This window comes from Lepus europaeus, chromosome 11 (genome assembly GCF_033115175.1).
Source record: "Lepus europaeus isolate LE1 chromosome 11, mLepTim1.pri, whole genome shotgun sequence".
Taxonomy (NCBI): domain Eukaryota; kingdom Metazoa; phylum Chordata; class Mammalia; order Lagomorpha; family Leporidae; genus Lepus; species Lepus europaeus.
Genome location: NC_084837.1, coordinates 37,673,732 through 37,694,579, shown reverse-complemented (window position 1 = coordinate 37,694,579; position 20,848 = coordinate 37,673,732). Strand labels below are relative to the sequence as shown.

At 33.7% G+C, this 20,848-nt stretch overlaps 1 protein-coding gene across 4 annotated transcripts in view; it reads left to right on the top strand.

Annotated features, from left to right (window-relative positions):
- Positions 1–20,848, top strand: part of MIPOL1 (mirror-image polydactyly 1) — a 327,843-nt gene that overhangs the window by 65,498 nt on the left and 241,497 nt on the right. For 3 of the 4 annotated variants that reach the window (XM_062205244.1, XM_062205245.1, XM_062205248.1), the window contains 3 exons: positions 7,578–7,809; positions 10,007–10,142; positions 11,442–11,547. In XM_062205244.1, coding sequence (XP_062061228.1) covers positions 7,578–7,809; positions 10,007–10,142; positions 11,442–11,547 — 474 coding nt within the window. Of the gene's footprint in view, positions 1–3,408; positions 3,679–7,577; positions 7,810–10,006; positions 10,143–11,441; positions 11,548–20,848 lie in introns of all 4 variants that reach the window. The other variant, XM_062205247.1, reaches the window with a different exon arrangement.

Below are 20,848 nucleotides of genomic sequence, written 5' to 3'. Positions count from 1 at the left end.
AAGGAATATCAAAACTTTCTTTTCTAGGATAGGAAATGATATCACAATGCTTTTGATTTTTCTAGACTAAGGAATGAAGGATTAACAACAATAGTAGCATTGAAATAGTTGCACAATGGCCATGGTAGAATTAATAATAGCAAAATTTGGAAAATACATTTGGTTTAATATATTTTGTGAGATTCTTTGTTTAAATAAAAGTGTGCCCACCAAAGAGCAAATAATGGTTAGTAGCCATGAAGTTTTTCTCATTTAACTCTGAAAAACGTTAAGTCAGACTTCATAGACTTATGGATTATGAAAAGGAGATTGATAATTTATTCTCTAAGTCCATATGGAGAAATGAGTTTAAATAGTATTAATTCAGCTAGTCATAATGATAGAACTACAATGACATTGATTAAACACTGAAGTGGATTACTAAAGAGAGTTTCCATTTCAAAGCATAAGAGAGAGAAAGAGAAGAATCAATAGAATGGCTTTAGTTTTAAGTTTTCATCTACCTAGAGATAAGATTTTTAATCAGAAGTGAATATCCATCTTTCTGCTTAACATTGATCTCTTAAATTGACTTTTGGGCAAAAGAGTCTTATAACCACTTTTTGTGGAATTTTATTGACTTGGGTGTTTATGTTTTTATATGTGATTCTTTCTTTCTTTCTTTCTTTTTTTTTTTTTTTTTTTTGATAGGCAGAGTGGACAGTGAGAGAGAGAGACAGAAAGATCTTCCTTTCCCATTGGTTCACCCTCCAATGGCTGCCACGGCCGGCGCCCTGCGGCCGGCGCACCGCGGTGATCCGATGGCAGGAGCCAGGTGCTTCTCCTGGTCTCCCATGGGGTGCAGAGCCCAAGCACTTGGGCCATCCTCCACTGCACTCCCTGGCCACAGCAGAGAGCTGGCCTGGAAGAGGAGCAACTGGGACAGAATCCGGCGCCCTGACCAGGACTAGAACCCGGTGTGCCAGCGCCGCAGGCGGAGGATTAGCCTATTGAGCTGTGATTCTTTCTTAAGTGACAAGGCAATATAAATAGGCTCAGCTAAAGTCTTTCATAGCTTTATTCCATTATTACTTCATAAAGATCTTTCACGGCACTGGAGAGTTTAGGGAAATTAAAGACAATTTAGCTATCATCTTTTGGTTGGAGAAGATACTAATTCAGAAATTATATTTAAATTGAGCCTTGAATAAGGTTAAGAAAATTTGGCAAAATACAAGATAAAAGAGCAGTATCTTAAAATTTGTTTTGAAAGAGGCTGATAGGGTGGTACAGTAGGTTAGGTCATAGCTTGTGACACCGGCATCCTATATTCAAGTACTAGCCAGTTGGAGTCCTGGCCATTCCATTTCTGATCCAGTATCTTGCTAATATGCCTTAGAAGGCTGCAAAAGGCTGGCCCAAGTACTTGGGCCCCTAGCACCCATGTGGGAAACTTCAAGCTACCCCAGAGAGGCTGTTGCGGCCACTTTTAGAGTAAACCAGTAGGTGAGAGATCTCCCTCTCCCTCTTCTCCTTGTCCCATTCTTGCTCCTGCTCTCAGTCTTTTTCCTCCTTCTCTGTTTCCTACTTTTCAAATAAATAAATAATAAAAAAATTGTCTTAAAAATCAAAGTGCATCATGCTTATGACTTGTTCTCAAATGTTTCAGAAAAAATTTACATGATAATGGATAATGAATAAAAAATGTGGTAAGCTGTTAATACTTGGAGAATCTATACTAAGAGTATAAAGGGGGGGCTGGTGCCTTGGCTCACTTGGTTAATCCTCCGCCTGTGGTGCCAACATCCCATGTGGGTACCGGGTTCTGGTCCTGGTTGCTCCTCTTCCAGTCCAGCTCTCTGCTGTGGCCCAGGAGGGCAGTGGAGGATGGCCCAAGTGTTTGGGCTCCTGTACCCACATGGGAGACCAGGAGGAGGCACCTGGCTCCTGGCTTTGGATCGGCTTATCTCCGGCTGTGGCAACCATTTGGGGGTGAACCAACGGAAGGAAGACCTTTCTCTCTGTCTCTCTCTTTCACTGTCTAACTCTATCTGTCAAAAGAAAAAAAAAAAGAGTGTATAGGAATTCTTTGTACTGTTTTTTTTCAACTTTTCAATAAAACAATTTATTTCAAAATAAAAAAGTACAAAGAAATGACACCTACCGTCAGTTTTTGTTCACTTCTTCGTGGTCTCTGTCTTCTTTAACATGTTTCTGTAGTCATTGAATTCTTTGACATTTGGCATTCATTTCTCCTCTCCATTTTTTGTATTTCTGGATGACTTCAGTGTCTTCAGCAGTGGCACTTCTAGCACCTGATTGCTCCTCTCCAAGTACCTTCACACTAATCTGTTTCATCAACCCATTTCCAGGCAAACTACATCTTGCACTTTGTCCTTACCTGATACTTATTGCAGAAAATGGCATTCATTTACAGGAGTGTCTTTCATTTCAATACAAGAAGGGTTATACACTAGGGTTATAGAGATCATGTACATGTAAAATGCCACACATAGTAATGTTCAAATGGAATACTACAGTTTCATACTGACTTCACACACATTCTTTGTTTTTCCTAAAGCTGTTCATTGACTGTAACCATTCCTGTTGTTCTTATTCTCTTCTTATTCTCCGAGTCTGTCAGCATTTTTTTAAAGAATTATTTTGTTTATTTGATAGAATTACAGAGAGAGGTAGATCCAGAGAGAGAGAAGTCTTACATTTCGCTGGTTCACACCCCAAATGACTGCAACGGCCAGAACTGAGCTGATCTGAAGCCAAGAGCCAGAGCTTCCTCTAGGTCTCCCACGCAGCTGCAGGGGCCCAAGGACTTAAGCCATCTTCTGCTGCTTTCCCAGGCAATAGCAGAGAGCTGGATCAGAAGAGGAGCAGCCAGGACACAAACCGGCACCCATATGGGATGCCAGCGTTGCAGGCTGGGGCTTTAACCCACTGCGACTCAGCGCTGGCCCTGTCACCATTTTGTTTACTTCACTTAACTCTAACCCTTTGGAAGTTTTATTACTTTTCATATTTCCTTTCTCTGTGGGAGCAAAAAATGTGAACATTTGAACATTACTATGTGTGGCATTTTACATGTACATGATCTCTGTAACCCTAGTGTAGTCCTTACTGCATTATATTCAAGTCATTGAATCAGTTTGCAGTCATCACTGTACTGTTGAGTCCTTAAGGGGAATGTCTGTTGCTTACTCATCTTTGTTTCCCTAGTACCTATCATAGGATAAATCACACTGTAGGTTTTCCATGAGTTATCATTAAAATGTTGAATAAATTAGATAGAAGAGTTAAACTTTTTATACAAAATAATTAAATATTGATAGAGGATAATGTAGTATTATTGAGAAGGACTGCATTGAGAACCTTCAGAAGATTTTATTTTGTTTTATTTTTATTGTTATTTGACAGGTAGAGTTACAGACAGAGAGACAAAGAGAAAGGTCTTCATTCTGTTGGTTCACTCCCCAAATGGCTGCCATGGCCAGCGCTGTGCTGATCAGAAACTAGGAGCCAGGTTCCTCTTCCTGATCTCCCACGTGGACGCAGAGGCCCAAGCACTTAGGCCATCCTCCACTGCCCTCCTGGGCCACAGCAGAGAGCCGGACAGGAAGAGGATCAACCGGGACTAGAACCGGCACCCATATGGGATGCTGGCACCACAGGTGGAGGATTAACCAAGTGAGCCACTTTACTGGCCCCATAAGATTTTAACTCTAATTTGCTAAAATTATACTTGTCAAAATAGTTTTTTGAAAAAAAAAGTCAGGAAAATTTTATGAATCAGCCTTTTTTAATATAAGGTAAAATTATATTCTCAGTAGAGAATATGCAGAATGTGGTTTATAAAACAGTCTTTAAATGTCTGATGAACAGTTCAAAATAAAGCCCTAAAAGATTTTTCTACTGATGGCTGGTGTTGTGGCACAATGGGTGAATGTGTTGCTTGGTTGCCTGTATCTAGTATCAGAGTGCTTCATTTGAGGCCATGCTACTCTGGCTTTTCATTCGGCACTCTGCTCATGCATTTGGAAGACAGTGCATGATGGTGCATGTATTTGGGTCCCTGCTACCCCTCTGAGAGACTTGGATGGAGATCTTGGCTCCTGGTCAGCAATGCCTAATTTTGGCTATTACAGGCATTTGGGGAATGAGTTAGCAAAGGGAGGATCTTTTGTTTCTCTGTCTCTCTTTCTTGCTTCACTCTTGTCTCTCTACCTTATAAATAACAAATAATTATTTTAAAAAAAGCTTTTGCTGATGAATAAAATTAGAGATACCCAAAAACAGAGCCTAATCACACAGTACAGGTTCTTTAAAAATACTTTTTTTTATTAAACTTTTATTTAATGAATATAAATTTCCAAAGTACACCTTATGGGTTACAATGGCTTTAGAATTAAAATCCAGAAGTGTGGCATACACTGATGAGTTTGTTTTCATGATACAATAATTCAGGGTTTCTTAATTACTAAGATCCAGAAGCATCAGCAGAGAGCCATATATTGGGAAGCCCCTACATCTGCTTTGAAAGTGCAGAGAAGCTAGCACAAGCACAGGTGAAATAGCAGTGATTTGGTAAGAGTTCAGAGGATCTCAAAATTTGATACTAGGTTAATGCTGAAGAAAGAGCTGTAAAACTAATAAACAAATAGGTAGTACAGATATCAAGGATGGGGTAAACACCAGGAGGTTACAATAAAAAACTTAAAAGGGGAAAAGATACTGAAATAGACCTAGAAATTCAGAGGTAAAACCGTAGCGCAGTTTGTAGTTAAGGATAAATTTGGGCTCAAACAGATTGAATGCTAGGTACATAAGGGTCAGAGGCAGTTGGTGCAGGGTTGTCTCCAGGAGCTGTGGGCTTTTGTAGGTAGTGTTCCATGGTTCATCGTTTTTCCTGTTGGAGATCCTTTGTGCCTTGGTAACTGTAGAATAGTATAGTCCCTTATTAGGTTTTTATTGTGGTTAGTTAGATTAACTTTATTGGGTTAGTTAATAAACTTCTTGGGTTATTCAGCTGTTAGAGTAATCTTATTTGTTTATTTGATGGGTTATAGGGGGCAATTTTTCTTATTTTAATATCATTTTCAATAGCTTTATAATTCTTTTTTATATAATTCTTTTTTATTTGAAATATTAGAAAAATATGTTAGTGTTAGGAAGTATGGTCAGCTAGTGATTATGAGGATTTTTTAGGGTCCATTTATAAAATTCCTTTCTTCAAATTTTAAGGGGTCCATTCTAATACTAGCCTATTCTAGAAAAGTAGCATAGTACAAGCCAAATTAGAGTTTTAAGATTTTGAAAGCCAATAGATAATCTTTAGAATTCTGTTACTAAAATTGTTGTTTGATATTAAAACAGAATATAATGCTGGAATTTTATAACTACTTCACAGTATGCAATAATGATGGCACATCCTGTCTTCTAATTATTCCTTGAACAAAGTAAAATAAAAAGGTGTAGTAAAAACAAAAGATTTGGGGCCGGCTCTGTGGCTCAGTAGGTTAATCTCCCGCCTGTGGGTGCCTGCATCCCATATGGGTGCCGGCTCTAGTCCCGGCTGCTCCTCTCCCTGTCTAGCTCTGTACTATAGCCTGGGAAAGCAGTGGAAGATGGCCCAAGTGCTTTGTTCCCTGCACCCACGTGGGAGACCCAGATGAAGCACCTGACTCCCGGCCTCTGACTGACTCAGCTCTGGCTATTGTGGCTATCTGGGGAGTGAACCAGTGGGTGGAAGACCTTTCTTTGTGTCTCTCCCTCTCACTGTCTGTAACTCTACCTCTCAAATAAATAAAATCTTAAAAAACAACAACAACAACAACAAAACCAAAACAAAACTATTTCTGATCTAGCTTCTAGTTGCCGAAAAGAATCACATCTGAATTTGGAGCTTAACACTGGCTATAGCTAATGCAAGCAAAGATATCTCCTTAAGATGGAATATTTTGGGGGTGGTAGTACCTTATTTATAGTTGTTTCTATTTTCTTTTCATCCTAAAACTCTTAGGCCTCGAAAGGATTTTAAGTTTGGCAGTTTGGAGAAGCCATCAGGTTGGAAGTTCATCTGCTTTTTAAAAAGTTCAAGGGACATCCCTGTGGTGCAGTGGACTAAAGCCCCAGCCTGAACTGCTGGCATTCCATGTGGGCGCTGGTTCGAGTCCCGGCTGCTCCGCTTCCTATCCAGCTCACTGCTATGGCCTGGAAAAGCAGTGGAGGATGGCCCAACTCCCTGGGCCCCTGTACCCACATAGGGGACCCGGAAGAGGCTTCTGGCTCCTGGCTTTGGACATCTCAGCTCTGGCCATTGTGGTCATTTGGGGAGTGAACTAGCAGAATGGAGGACCTCTCTCTCTCTCTCTCTCTCGCTATACCTCTCTCTAACTCTGTCTTTCAAATAAAATAAAATAAAATAATTCTTTTAAAAAAACTTCAAGATTATTTCTGCTAGAAATAATGAAATGATAATTGCAATCACTATTTGTGCTGTTGATCTAATGTACTATTAAAAAAGTTATGTGTGCATGTATGATTTTTCTCCCAGAAACCATACTATGCTTTGAAATGTGCACTACTCCTTTGAAACAGATTATATTTGCTAGTGATAACTTAAAAATAACTTGTGTGATATATCCAGATATTATTCTCTAATTTGAGAGTACTTCACCAATGATGTGTAAATAAAAGTATGAGGAGCTTTTTTCCTTGGCACAATTTTTTTTATATCCATGCATGATTTTTTCAGAATTTGTATTTTCTGTGTATTGTGGAGAAACTTTTGCATGAAAATGAGCTCATACTTTTAATTCTATTTTTCATGAATTTTTTGCAGTATACTCATGCATGGTACATACCTGATAAAATGAGGGTTAGAAATAATTATTATATTCTCTACATTTTCATGTTGTGACGCTTCGAAAAATAGCAGCTAATGTTTATTAATGTGTCAGGTCCTGGACCAAGTCCTTCGCATGTATTAGTTGAGTCCTCACAACAACTCAGTGAAATAGATGACATTATAGTTCCCTTTTATGAACAAGAAACTGAAGCATGGAAAGGTTAAGTAACCAGCTCAAAGCTATGCATTTGGTAAAGCTGAAGTTCTAACCCACGCAGTCATAACCACCATTCCATATACATTATCATTTTCCTATGACCCTTAACTTACTGTATCTAGAAAACAGTACACCTCTCAACCACTGGTTTTCAATCTTAAATGTATACTGAAATCATCTATAGTGAGCTTGAAATATAAAGATTGGGTCCTAATCCCAGAGATTCTGATTTCATTATTATAGGGTGTGGTATGGGTTTAAGATATTTTTGACTCCTTACATTATTCCAATGTGCAGCATTGTCAGTTACAATCATAAGTGTCTATTGACTTTGGAAATAGGAATATTGATGGCAACAACCACTCTGTACATGCTTATCCAATTATAGTAGGAGTAAGATTGGTAAGTGTATATTTAAAGTTTTAAGACTATTCAGAAAAAAAAACTATTCATTACTATTCATTTGTATTTAATAAGCAGCTATGTTGTCTCATATATCATGTTATGTTTGTTTAAATACAGATATAGCCCACATTTATCCTGAGCAAGAAACTGCAGGGAGAAATAAAAGTGCACAGTCAGATGAGCAACTGACTATGAATTCCAAGGGAAGCATGCATCAGAAATCCAGTGAATTCATAAATGAAGTCCCATACGAGGACACGAAACTGCTAGGGCAGAGTTCAAGGAATTTTCAGATCATCAGTCCTTATCCAGATGATGCAACAGCTTACTGCACTACTGAAAAATGCAAGTGAGTGCTAGCAGCCTGAGAATTAGAAACCGAATTGGGAGAACTTTCTTTTCCTCCCTACCTCCTTCCCTTCCTTTCTTTCTCTGTTTCTTCTGGTATGGATTAAATTTGAGATGTCATTAACTGACTAGAAGTTGGGATCTTTCCTAGCACTATTTCCATAATAATGATATACTGTGCCTAGTTGACTAAGTGAAAAAGCACAAGGTGAGTATGAAGGAAAGTGATGAGATTTTATACCTTGTTCAGTATTTCCTGTGATATTACATTATAGATGTAGAAATGACTGTTCAGTTAATATAAAAGTAATGTTACTCAATAGAGAAAAACTAGCAGCTCCAGGATAAATTAAACCCAAAAATGTGTTTTGGTTTGGGTTACTACTGTTTTTCATTTAAGTGAACTTTAATACTTTTAGAAGAGTCTTGTTCTCTACCATATGCATTTCCGTATTACTTTACATTCTATATTTTTTCCATTCACCTTGCCTACCTATCTCATGAAGGGATTTGGATTTTGTGGTTAATGTACTTTAATAGCCATGGGCTATGAAAATATTATGTTTTTAAATTTCAGTGATTAATGTGATTAATTTTCATTCTAGACAAAATAATATTTTCTGGAATAATTTTTGAGTTTTGCATATAAATTGTTATTTCTGTGTACTTACAGATTATTTAGTAGATGTATTAATGAATACTAACATATAATGCAATAATATTTTGGTTTGTTCCTCTCCCTCAGCAATCAGATTCTTTTTTTCTTCTTTTTGACAGGCAGAGTGGATAGTGAGAGAGAGAGAGAGACAGAGAGAAAGGTCTTCCTTTTTGCTGTTGGTTCACCCTCCAATGGCTGCTGCGCCCGGCACATAGTGCTGATCCGGAGCCAGGAGCCAGGTGCTTCTCCTGGTCTCCCATGCGGGTGCAGGGCCCAAGGACTTGGGCCATCCTTCACTGCCTTCCCGGGCCACAGCAGAAAGCTGGCCTGGAAGAGGGGCAACCGGGATAGAATCCGACGCCCCAGCCAGGACTAGAACCCGGTGTGCCGGTGCCGCAAGGTGGAGGATTAGCCTGTTAAGCCACGGCGCCGGCCGTCAACAATCAGTTAGATTCTTACAGAGGTTCAGATTGGAGTACCTTTGTGGTGGGGGAGAGGGCAGATAAAGGTAGATATAAGTGAAAAAAAGATAAACATCTTTATAACCACATGGGGAAAAAATAGTAGAACTTGGGCTGAACCTGAATTATGAGATTTATAATATATTGACAACATGGAATATATAAGGTGAGTAGAGTTGCACTAATTGTCACAGACCTCAATGACTTCAAAAAACAGCCTATGTCTTTTCCCTTCCTTTCCTTATTAACACTTACTTACAAGGTGATATTATTCTCAAGTAGATAAAATGTAAAAAAAAATTTGTTTTAACTTACCCTCAAATGTTACATGAATAAATTTTCATTTTTAATGTTTTTGATTTAAAAATGAAAATATATTCTTTCAAAAATTCTTTAAAATTATCTGATTATTACTCCCATTTTTAGAAAAGTGAGTAATGTATCTAGAACCCCAAACAATAGTATAAAACCTGAATTGTTTCTTTAAGATTTACTTACTTATTATGAAAGAGTTGCAGAAAGAGGAAGAGACAGAGAAATATTTTCTATCTCCTGGTTCCCTCCCTAAGTGGCTGCAACACCAGGCCTTGGCCAGGCTCAGTCAGGAGCATCTTCTGAATTTCCACCCGTGGGTGCACAAGCCCAGGTACTTGTGCCATCTTCTGCTACATTCTCAGGCAATTAGTAGGGAGGTGGTTCAGAAGTGGAAAAGCCAGGTCTCCAACTAGTTACCCATATGGAATGCTGGTGTCACAAGTGGTGGCTTTCCCTGCTGTGTCACAATGGTGGCCCCTAATGCCTGAATAGTTTAAGTATACTTATGAATCTGTCAGACATTACTAAATGCTTTCTTTAAATTTAACTCTCTCAGTTGATAAATTGGCATTTTTCTGTGAAATTGATATATTTATTCTCTTTAATCAATCATATTTTCTCCATAGTACATATAAAGAGAAATTTAAGATCTGGTATCTTTTCATATTTGTTGTTAAAATTAAATGTTGCTATTTGAAATATAAAATTTATAGATATTGTCTAGTAGAAATCCTATGTATATATTGTTCATTTTTTTATTACAGCATTACAGAACACAAAAATAATGATTTGCATTATGGATATATGATTCCTTGTCAAGTTACTTCAGATGTAAATAAAGAAAAGACAGTAGCATTTCTTCTCAAAGAATTGGATATTCTCAGAACAAGCAATAAAAAGGTATAATATAGAAAGTCTGATATTTATATAGTATACTTTGAGCTGTTGACCTTCTAAATTTTCTTTGTTGCCTGTCATAATTCAGTTTTGTTGCATCTTGCAATCAACAGCAGCCTTCTGTTGTTGCTGTCCTTTGCTGGCTATGAAAATTAATTATTTTGGTTCCTGCCATGCTAGTCAGTGATATCACTTCCTTTTTATTAAGCTTTCATTGCCTTATGTAGGTACCTAAAAAAATAGATTTGTTTGAATTTTACTAAGTAGAACTTTTCTTCAGCACTGTGGAGAATGAGAAACATGCCCTCCTTTCATGTTACTATCTTCACTTTTCTTCTTTCTTTATTAGTATCAGTGCCCTGTATTTCACCTCAATGATATATGTAATTAAACACTAAAGTAGCAAATCTTAGCCAATGTTGTCATTTACCTTGTGTTATCTTGTTGCATTTTATCCATTCCAATTTGTCATGTCATGTTTTACCTTCTTTTATGAATTTTATTCTAGTTACAGTCCTGTGAGCATTAAATATAAATAGTGTTCTTAAATAATGTTCATTTTCTGTGTCTTCTTTTTTTTAACCTGCGCATATTTTTCTGTTTTTAATATTCTTGTTATTTGACTGAATCACATTGTTGATGCCTGATGTTAAGAATGTTGATCATGTCTGAAGGAAAACAGCACAATGATAAAAGCCTAGGGAAGAATAAAAAAAAAAAAAAAAAAACATTTGGAAGGATTCCCTATGAGAGGATGAGATATTTCTGTACTTTCATTTAGCAGTTATTTATTACATGCCAATTATGAATCAGATGCCAGTGCCAATCAAAACGGAATGTGATGGGATAGCATTCTCAGAGGGAGATTTGTGTCTGATATTAAGATTATTATGTTAATTAATTTTGTTTTAAAATATTGGAATTACTAAGAGAGGCTAGAAAGCTGTGCTGTCCATTTTATTGAGAGTCCCTTCCAAATCTCTTACTTTAAGACAAAAGAATAAATGAGATTGCTTTTGTGATAGTCTTAATAATATTGTTGTTCGTAATTTTATTTGCTTAAACATTCTTATCATTTACACATATTTTAGAATGTCTTGCAGTTTTTATACTTTTAACAGTTAATTAGTGACTTATAAAATATAATACTTTTTATATTTTTCTAGATTATCTACTTAAGCAATTTAATGCAATATTATATTAAGGTTTAGGAAAAAAAGCAAATCTTACTTTGAAATTAATTATATTTCTGCAAGACCTTTGTCTGGTAAGAATCTGCATTTTTTGTTCAATATATTTTAGCTTCAAGAAAAGCTGACTAAAGAAGATAAAGAACAGAGAAAACTAAAGCTTAAGCTCGAACTCCGAGAGAAAGCAACAGAAGCTAAAATTGCTGAAAAGACAGCAGGTATGGTAGCTGAGTGTTAAACATAGGGCCTTAAGAATTACGCATAGGGTTATTCTGTGTGTCTTGGTGGATACTAGCATAGTGGCTTATTTGCCAAGGGAGGGGAAGCTCCGTCTTTTTTTTTGGCTTCTTAGAAAATAGGTGGCTTTAACATCCTGGTTCTGGTATTAGTGAGAGCTTTACCTGTATTCATACTGATTTGGGCATTAAATGCATTGTTAACACCATGTCAATCCAATCACAAAAAGGTTGTTTGTTTTGTTGGAAGGGCCTGAACAAACAAGGAGAAATAATGATTACCAGTGCTTCTACCTTTCAACCAGCAGTTCAAATACCACTTATTGTTTTAGCTCTTTGAGAGAAAATACTTCTCTTTTGTATGAAGATAGTCATATATTCATTGCCAATGCAAACCTTCATTTGATTCTAAAATCTGTTTAAGTAATTAAGAAGTTTACATCTGATGATGTAAATAACGATAGAGGCAATGTTTTCCCTGAGACTAAAGCTAAAGGTTGCCAAGATTTTCAATGATTGCCTATATTTTGGAGTTTATTTTTACTCACAGGTCTTTGCAAGGAGAAAAATGTTAAACATATCTGTGATATGTTGCACATCAGATGATATGCAGGGGTCTGTGATCTCCATATTTGTATGCTGCTGTAACCGTGACTTTCATAATGTTTAGTGTGTCAAGGAAAAAGAAATTTTGTAAGATAATAGGCATTAGTATTAGGAAAGATTATAAGAAGCAGTTGTATTTTGTGATTGAATCTGAGGCTGTAATCATGCTTACAAGCTAGTTAAACTGTCATATACTTACATATGAAAGAATTCTTAGATTTTAGGTCAGAGATATGATTAACTAGTTTTGCCTATCTTCAAAATACTATTGTGGCATATAAAGCTAAAGATCACTATGAAATTTTAGCCAAGATGGACTTAAATAAATACTTCAAAGGAATATCAGATGATTGCCTTTCTATTAATGTTAAACTACCATGAAGTTTTTGGTGGAGAAATGTGAGAGTGATAGACTATTTTTAATGAGATGTTAAAAATGAATCAAATATAAATTTAGAACAATTTGAAAGTTCCTTAGCTTTCTATAATCAAATATATGTAGTAATTGCTAGTACAGTATTATAAGAAATACATTTGTTTTGAGATATTTTCATAATAATTTAACTCTCCCTGTGTCTCACTTATGAAATTTAATAAGATTTGTGTTATCCTAACTTATTGAGAATCTTTTTTTAAAAAATTTATTTATTTATTAAGGCAGAATTACAGAGACAAAGAGGCAGAGAGAGAGAGAGAGAGGTCTTCCATCCACTGGTTCACTTGCCAAATGGCAGCAACAGCCAGAACTGGGCCAATCCGAAGCCAGGAGCCAGGACCTTCTTCTGGGTCTCCTATGAGGGTGCAGGGGTCCAAGGGCTTGGGCCATTTTCTACTGCTTTCCCAGACCATAGCAGAAGCTGGATCAGAAGTAGAGTGACCGGAACTCAAACTGCTGCCCATGTGTAATTCTGGCACTGAGGTGGTGGCTTTACCTGCTACACCACAACACTGGCTCCCTCCTCCCCCTTTCTTTTTAAAGTAATTAATTTATTTGAATGAGAATCTTGAACTAATATCTCTGCATTGCCCATTTATCTCTTGAAGGGGGACACTCATTAAGCAATAAAATTTATTCTTTTTTTTAAAATTTATTTTATTTATTTGAAAGGCAGAGTTACCAAGAGATATAGAGAGAGAGAGAAAGAGGTCTTCCATCCACTGATTTACTCCCGAAATGGCCACAACAAGTGGCCAAGTCCTTGGCCCCTGCACCCCCATGGGAGACCCGGAAGAAGCTCCTGGCTCCTGGCTTAGGATAGTTGCATTGCGGTCAACTGGGGAGTGAACCAGTGAATAGAAGACATCTCTGCCTCTCCTTCTCTCTCTGTGTAATATTTGTATGTCATTTCTTTTATTTTGGATGTACATTTTAGTAAAATGTGTTAGTACTACAAGTACAAATAAATCAAATAAATAAATCAAATAAATAAATCTTAAATAAATAAATCTTTAAAAATATTAGTATAAAAGCTTTAAAAAATTTAAAAAAACACAAAGAAAAAAATATTAGTATCATATAGATTCTATGGAACAAAACAATGTAACTAAAAAGATTTATCAAATAGAACAAAAAATGTATGTCTATGTATTTTGAAAATAAATAATAGTATGAAATACTCCAAGGAAATTGTAGATATATCCTTAGTAACTAAAATAAAAAGACATATATGATGATACTATAATACTAATGAAAGACATAAATAATGATACTATAATGCTAATAAAATGTTTGTTATTATAGCAAAAGAATTTAAAGTGATCCAACAATAAAGGAACTATTAAATTTTGGTGCATGTGTATTATAAAATGTTGTGCAGTACCTAAATACTATTTCTGAAGTATATTTGAAGATATAAAAAAATCTTCACAATTGAATGTTAAGTGAAAAAGGAAAGCTATATTTATATTCTAATTTTATTTTAAAATTTTTATACATATATAAAAATGAGAGACAAATTTTGGTGGTTTTTATGCAGATATTTTTGCCTTTTTCAGGTTTTCTACAGTGAATGTGTATTATATTTAGTATTAGGAAAAGTAAACATTAATTTTAAAAGAAGTGAGTTTAAAAATTTACTTGCACTCTAATCTTAAACTAATTCCTGTGATAGGTTGGAGACATAGGACCTTATAAACCAAAGTTTTATAAAAACTTTATAATAGCTGTGATCCAGTCAAAGCCATTTTACCCATGCCATTTTTCTAGTATTTCAGATTTCTGTGGTATTTATGTTTATATCTTTTATATGTGTTTATTTAAATTACATATATGTTAGTCTGTCTTTTCTTGTAGCTGCCTGTATGATTTATAAGAATAAGAATCTGGTACAGTCAAAACTATATGAAACAAAATGTGCCCAGTTCTCTATGGGCAGTGTGAAGCAACTGGGAAAACCAAAAGCCTTGGAGTGAGATTGACCTAGTTTCATTCATAGCTTTGATGCTTAATATTGACCGTATACCTTTGGGAAGTCACTTAGCATCTCCAGGCTTACTTTCTCCCATGTAAAATGTGAATGTTAACTAATTTACTAGATTAGTTTTAGGATTGCAGATAACATATAAAAGCACCTAGTATATAACTAGTATTCAGTAAGCTGTACCTAATATTATTTTATTACTTTACCTTTATGAAATTCCTAAATCATTGTTAATGATAATTGCCAGAAGTCATAAAAGGTACTTTATTGTTTAGCTTTTAATTAAAATAATGATTTACTATTAATAGACTTTAAAAGGGAAATGAATAAAAATGTCTAAAAATTTTGGAAACAAATGATTGGGTTTATTATAATGAAAATTACTATATTACTGTACTTTGTAGTACTAACACATTTTACTAAAATGAACGTCCAAAATAAATGGCATACAAAGAATTTAGGTTTTAATGCAGTGAGTACCAGTGATAAACCTTCATGTAGACTGTTCCTTAGCTTCAAGTCTGTTGCCTTTGTTTCTCTCTTGGTTTTTGAATCATGTGAATACTATCATTCTAGTGTGATCTTCTAAGTGTGTGAAACTCTGTGTCCTGGAAAGAAACTCTCATGTCCTCTGTCATGGCAGAATCTCAGGTGTTCAACCCTTTAACCTTCCTGCAGTTTCTGATATCATTATCCTCTTCGTCATCATCACCATCATCAATACTGCTTATTAGGCACTTAAATGTCTGATGGTAGCAGTGCTAATAAATTCTTTACAAATTAAGCAAATAGTTATCAAGTACCTGTTACATAAGTACTGAATATACAGCAGTAAAAAAGGCAAATTTGAGATTTCAAACATTTCTTTTTCATGTGGTCCCTTCTCAACCATAATATATTGTATGTGTATAGGTAGTGGCTAAAGGCTGACTTTGTATTCAAGCTTCTGTTCTCATCTTTGTCCATGTGTAATGATAGCCTCATTAAGCCTTCATTAAAACATAGTATAAGTTACTGTGATGTTTACTGAGATAATGTCTATGAAATGCTTAACCCGTAGAAGCCATTCAATAAATGGTAAGTATGATAAGATGAGAATGTTGCTGCCATCTTGTTTCCTTAAGATTTGATTAGCTATATAAATAACTACCCCAGAGTTATTTATGTGTGGGTTAGTTTCACAAGGAATTATTATTTCTTTTTTAAAAATAGTTTATGAAGCTCTTAAATTATTTCATTTGATCCCCATGTTCTTGAGTTTTCCTTATTTTGGGGATTTATCTTCCTTATACAGTTTGAAAATCTGAAAATTAAAAAAGCTACAGCAACAAAATAAAGGAAAATGTGTGATAAGTGGTTCTTACTTAGTTTGGGAAAAAGCTAAAATGACCAACTCATTGTCCATACATTAACATTAGGAAAAATATTGTTAACATTTAAGACTTTTCACTGTGATTTGACTCACTACATTATATGAAAATTTTCAGTATGTTGGCTTTCAGATATTAATATTTTAGAGAAGCACATCAGAAACATTAAATCTTTGTCCTTTACGTAAGTGTCTATTTCTTCTCACCTAAAAATAAGTGATTAAATGATAAACATTTCAAAATTTAGTTAGTTAAATGGGTTTAAAGTAAGAGGTAGTATTTCATGGTCTGATATGCATCTATTAATTTGCTCTTATGTCAGTGATATAGTATATTTTTAAAAATACTTTGTTTAATTTAACCTTTCATTTTTACTAAATAGTATCAGTAGGCATTGTTTAGTATTTATTCTCTCTTTAATTTGTATTATTCTATTCCATTTATACTACAAGATGATGTTTAAATTTTACATAAGAATATTTATTTAAAATAATCTCTTATAAGTTATTTCCATATTATTCAAAATACTTATATTTCTTTAACAGCTAATTTTTATATTTCTTAAAAGCTCTCTTTAGAGCCTGTGCTTTCTATGTTAGTTATTTTTCTTTCTTGCATGTCATCCATTAAAGATTAGCTGTGGAAGGTTGGAGCATGGAGAGATTATGAATGACAGAACAACTCCTGTAGAATAATAATCAGTTTTTGGTATTTAATGCTGTTTGACTTTTGCAGACACATTTCTTATTAACCTTTGGTACAAAGAGAAATCCAGGTTCCTGATATCTCATGGAGAAGATGAATTTGAGATCCTCTTCCAATTAAACTGAAATAAAGCCAATATTGGGTTTTAGCCAGAAGAACTCCTTAGTTTCTAAGTCTTCTGTTTATATCTCTATCTATCTGTCTTGCTACATTTTAACATATAATTCAGTAGTTACATAATTTGCTTTGTTCATGCAGACAATGCAAGCATGTAATCTGCTTTTTATCTTTAAAAAGATTCCTTTTTATGAACTGAAATTGACTGATATTTTGTAAATTAAAAAAATTGTCAATCCCATCTTAATACAGAGAATGTTAAATTGTTTCTTGTAGGGAGGAAAGGAGCTTAATTGTGATTATGGAGAGGATTAGAATGTAGAATCACTGAAAGTTACAATTTAAGTTTTTCTATTCAGGTTAAACTGTAAATATTAAAAATATAATACAGATATATAATCTACCATTATATCAGATGTATCAAGATACCACAACTAATTGACATAGAAAAGTATTGTATAATATAAAATGTTTACATTGCTATTTTATAAAAAGATTATTTGTTACTCTGATAGTATTGAATATTTGTTGAAAAAGAACAAGAGAGTTATTTCTTTATATTGGAAGAATATAAGCTTCTAGATTATAAGCTTCTAAATAGTTAATAGGCAATAATAAAATTTGATAGCCTTTAATCTGATACTTTTTATAATAAATTATATATACCCTTTAATCTTTATATTATATATATGAATTATAGTGAAGATTAAATTTTTTTGCATTTGGAAGAAAAAAGAATTTCAAGAATATGACCACTAATTTCAGATACAAGCAGAATGTCTCATCTCTCTAAAATATATCAGGTAGAAATTTTGATTGCTAAAATATTGATTATATTACTGTCTTGTCTACAGAGTTCTATGGATATAAGTTTGTATGAATTTCAACAAATTCCAGGTAAAATGATACCTAGGGATGGAGTATAGGCAGTTTTGTATCTTCTACCTAGAGAATAGAAACTAAAATAAGTGTTGTATAGACAAAGAACCTATTATGTGTAGCAATAATCAATAATTGGAAATATTTTATTAGATATGGCTTATGGCAGAATTTAGTATCATATCAAACATTTGAAAATTGAGAATATATGTAATGAAGTTATTTCAAACATAAAAATAACAGAAAACTTCAGATTGTGATCTAAAGACTTTTTCACATGTTTGACTAATGATTCTAAAAGGAAATTATACTCCAAAAAGTTTAGGTAGAAGTTATATTTCACAGAATTTTCATATTGGTATCTATTAAAATTAGATGCAGATTGAGTAGTAAATAAGTAAAATATTTTTTAGAATTATATTTCAATATTATGCAAAATTATTTATACTGATTTTACCATATGAGGACTAAACTTATCTCTTTCACATTTAACAAGGTAGCTTCAGTATTAATATTTTATGTAAATATTAAACATAATTTTCAGAGTTTTTATATGATCTTTCAGCTATTTATAATAAATGCATTATTTAATAATTGAAGGTTTTATAAAAAATAAAAGGTTCTTATTTTACTTACCTTAGTATTCTGTATAATTCTCCACTTTTAAAAAATTTCCATACTAATTCTATTTATAAATTTATAAAAATTTTACAGAAGAAAGTTTGATGACATATATAGTGTTTGAAATTTTATTTATTCAGTTTTATTTGAAAGGCAAAGAGAGGGAGAGAGAGAGAGAGAGAGAGAGAGAGAGATGGACAGACAGAGATCTTTAATCCACTGGTTTACTTGCCAAATACTCATAACAGCTAGGTCTGAGTCAGGCTAAAACCAGGAGCCTAGGACTTAATCCAGGCCTCCAAAATGAGTGGCAGAGACTCAAGTACTTGGGCTATCATCTAGTGCTTTCCATACATATTAGCACAAAACAGAATTGGAAGACAGTATGCAACAGCAGGGACTTGAACCAGGCATGCTTGTCCTCCATATTACTTTTTAAATCAGAAAGGGATTTTTTATATAGAAGATGATTGTATAAAATAAATTCTAGGGTATTAAATTAAATTCAGCCATTATGATGTTAAAAATACAAGCTTCAAACGTTTGCCATCTATTTTAAAATTTCTAATAATCAAATTATGCAAAAATATAAAATATATTTTTAAAGAAATTAAAAGATATTCCATAATATTTGTGGTTCTGATTTGTTTATGAGGTAGTGTCATAAAACACTAATTATTATTATTATATTTGCAAGGGATCCATTTGACATTATAACTCTCAGAAAAAAAGTGTTACTCCTCAAGTAAAGCTTTAATCTTAGATATTTATAGAATTTCAGATTCTTCCATATTTAGAAAAGGATTGTCCTTTATGAGACTATTGACTATATTTGGTACTTAGAATTTTGGAACATGAATTATATTCAGTGATTATTTGATATATTTAAAATTCAAATTGATTTTTTTCCCCTCTCTTCAGTTCACACATTTATATTTACATAAGTACCACAGGATGTTAACAAACAGATTCTTTTTCCTAAGAAATATCTATCCTCCAAATTATGTTATTTAGAGAATCATGATCCAATGTTTAAACTAGAATGTTTTCCAATATACTGTCTCACTCCAACTGTATTTTAAAAGTAGTTTGAAATGTGTAGAATATGGGTCTGTCAATAGACTTGGGTTCTACTAAGAAAATATGTACTCTGCCTTGACTCAATAAACTCATGCTTGGTATGGTTCAGCTTCTTCATATTTACTCTTGCTCATATTAGAAAACAATTAGCTTACTAAACAAATTTGAGTATTTGGTGGGGGTTTGTGGGTGATCCTCTCTGAATCTTTCTCATTTGACTAAGAATTATAGGATATTTGATAACCATGTTTAAAAATGGAGATATCCAAATATTATTGTAAACACCCAATGATTTGTTTTACCTACAATATAAGTATTTTACTTGGTTGGCTTACATAGTAGCTAATAATATTTGTTAATGTAATTTAACTGCTGTGAACCTTTACTGAACAAATATTGAAATTTATTCAAGTCAAAGAAAGTGAATCTCTAATGACTTTTGTTAAAGCTTCTATTTAATAGTTAAGGAGAAAAGTTTGTATGACATACGAGATGCAATTAACAGTAGATTTTACATTTAATAAAAAGAAAGAAGCATGCGTATTTGCTTTATTCATTCCATCATAATTTGCATTAGAGCTGTGGGTGTTTAATGAGCAAATTCCAACTAAAATGCTATATTGATTTTCTAGTGAACTTTGTAATAGTCATCTACCTTGGAAAAGCTCAGTGTTTACAATTAAGTTTTCTTTACTAAAAATGTTTGAGAGTTGCATATTGATCCTTTAAAAGGACTGAATTCTAGAAAGAATCAGGTTTTTATAACCAACAAATTTCACATATAACCTAGTAGATGTTAAAAATAATTATGCAATAATATCTTAATATTGAAAAACTTTCATTTGTAAATTTCTGAACTAAGTTTTCTCTGTATATCCATATGCATCTTTTCTTACACTAAAATTAATCTTAGAAAACTTAAATAATGATGATCTCTTTGTTTTATGTTCTCTTTTGAATATAAATATTCATCTCTGGATTTGCAAAAACATGATAAAGGAAAACTGTTTTCTCTTGATCACACAAGAACAAATAAACCGTATGTGTAAAGTATTTACCTTAAGCATAGAGACAATTAGACTTAATAAAGCCATTGATATTGCTTGCTTTACCACTTTCAGCAGAAGGTAGTGTGTCTAGTGAAATACAACTAAGAGTACATTTCACTTTATAAAAATCTGTACATACTTTAATGCCAACATACTTCCCATCGTCTCTGTAAAGTTTAGGAATTAGTATTTTAAGTATTCGATATGCCAAAATACTTAGGGGAATATAAAATCCTTTTCATATATCTCATATATGTAATCATTAGTTATACACATTATGTGATAATCTGCATTTATATTACAATTTAGCATTATTTTGTCCATCCTGTTTGACCTACAAATTGGAAGCTTTTTTTAATGTAAAAATATTTGGGGGCCAGCACTGTAACATAGTGTGTAAAGCACTGACATCCCGTATGGACTCCAGTTCAAATCC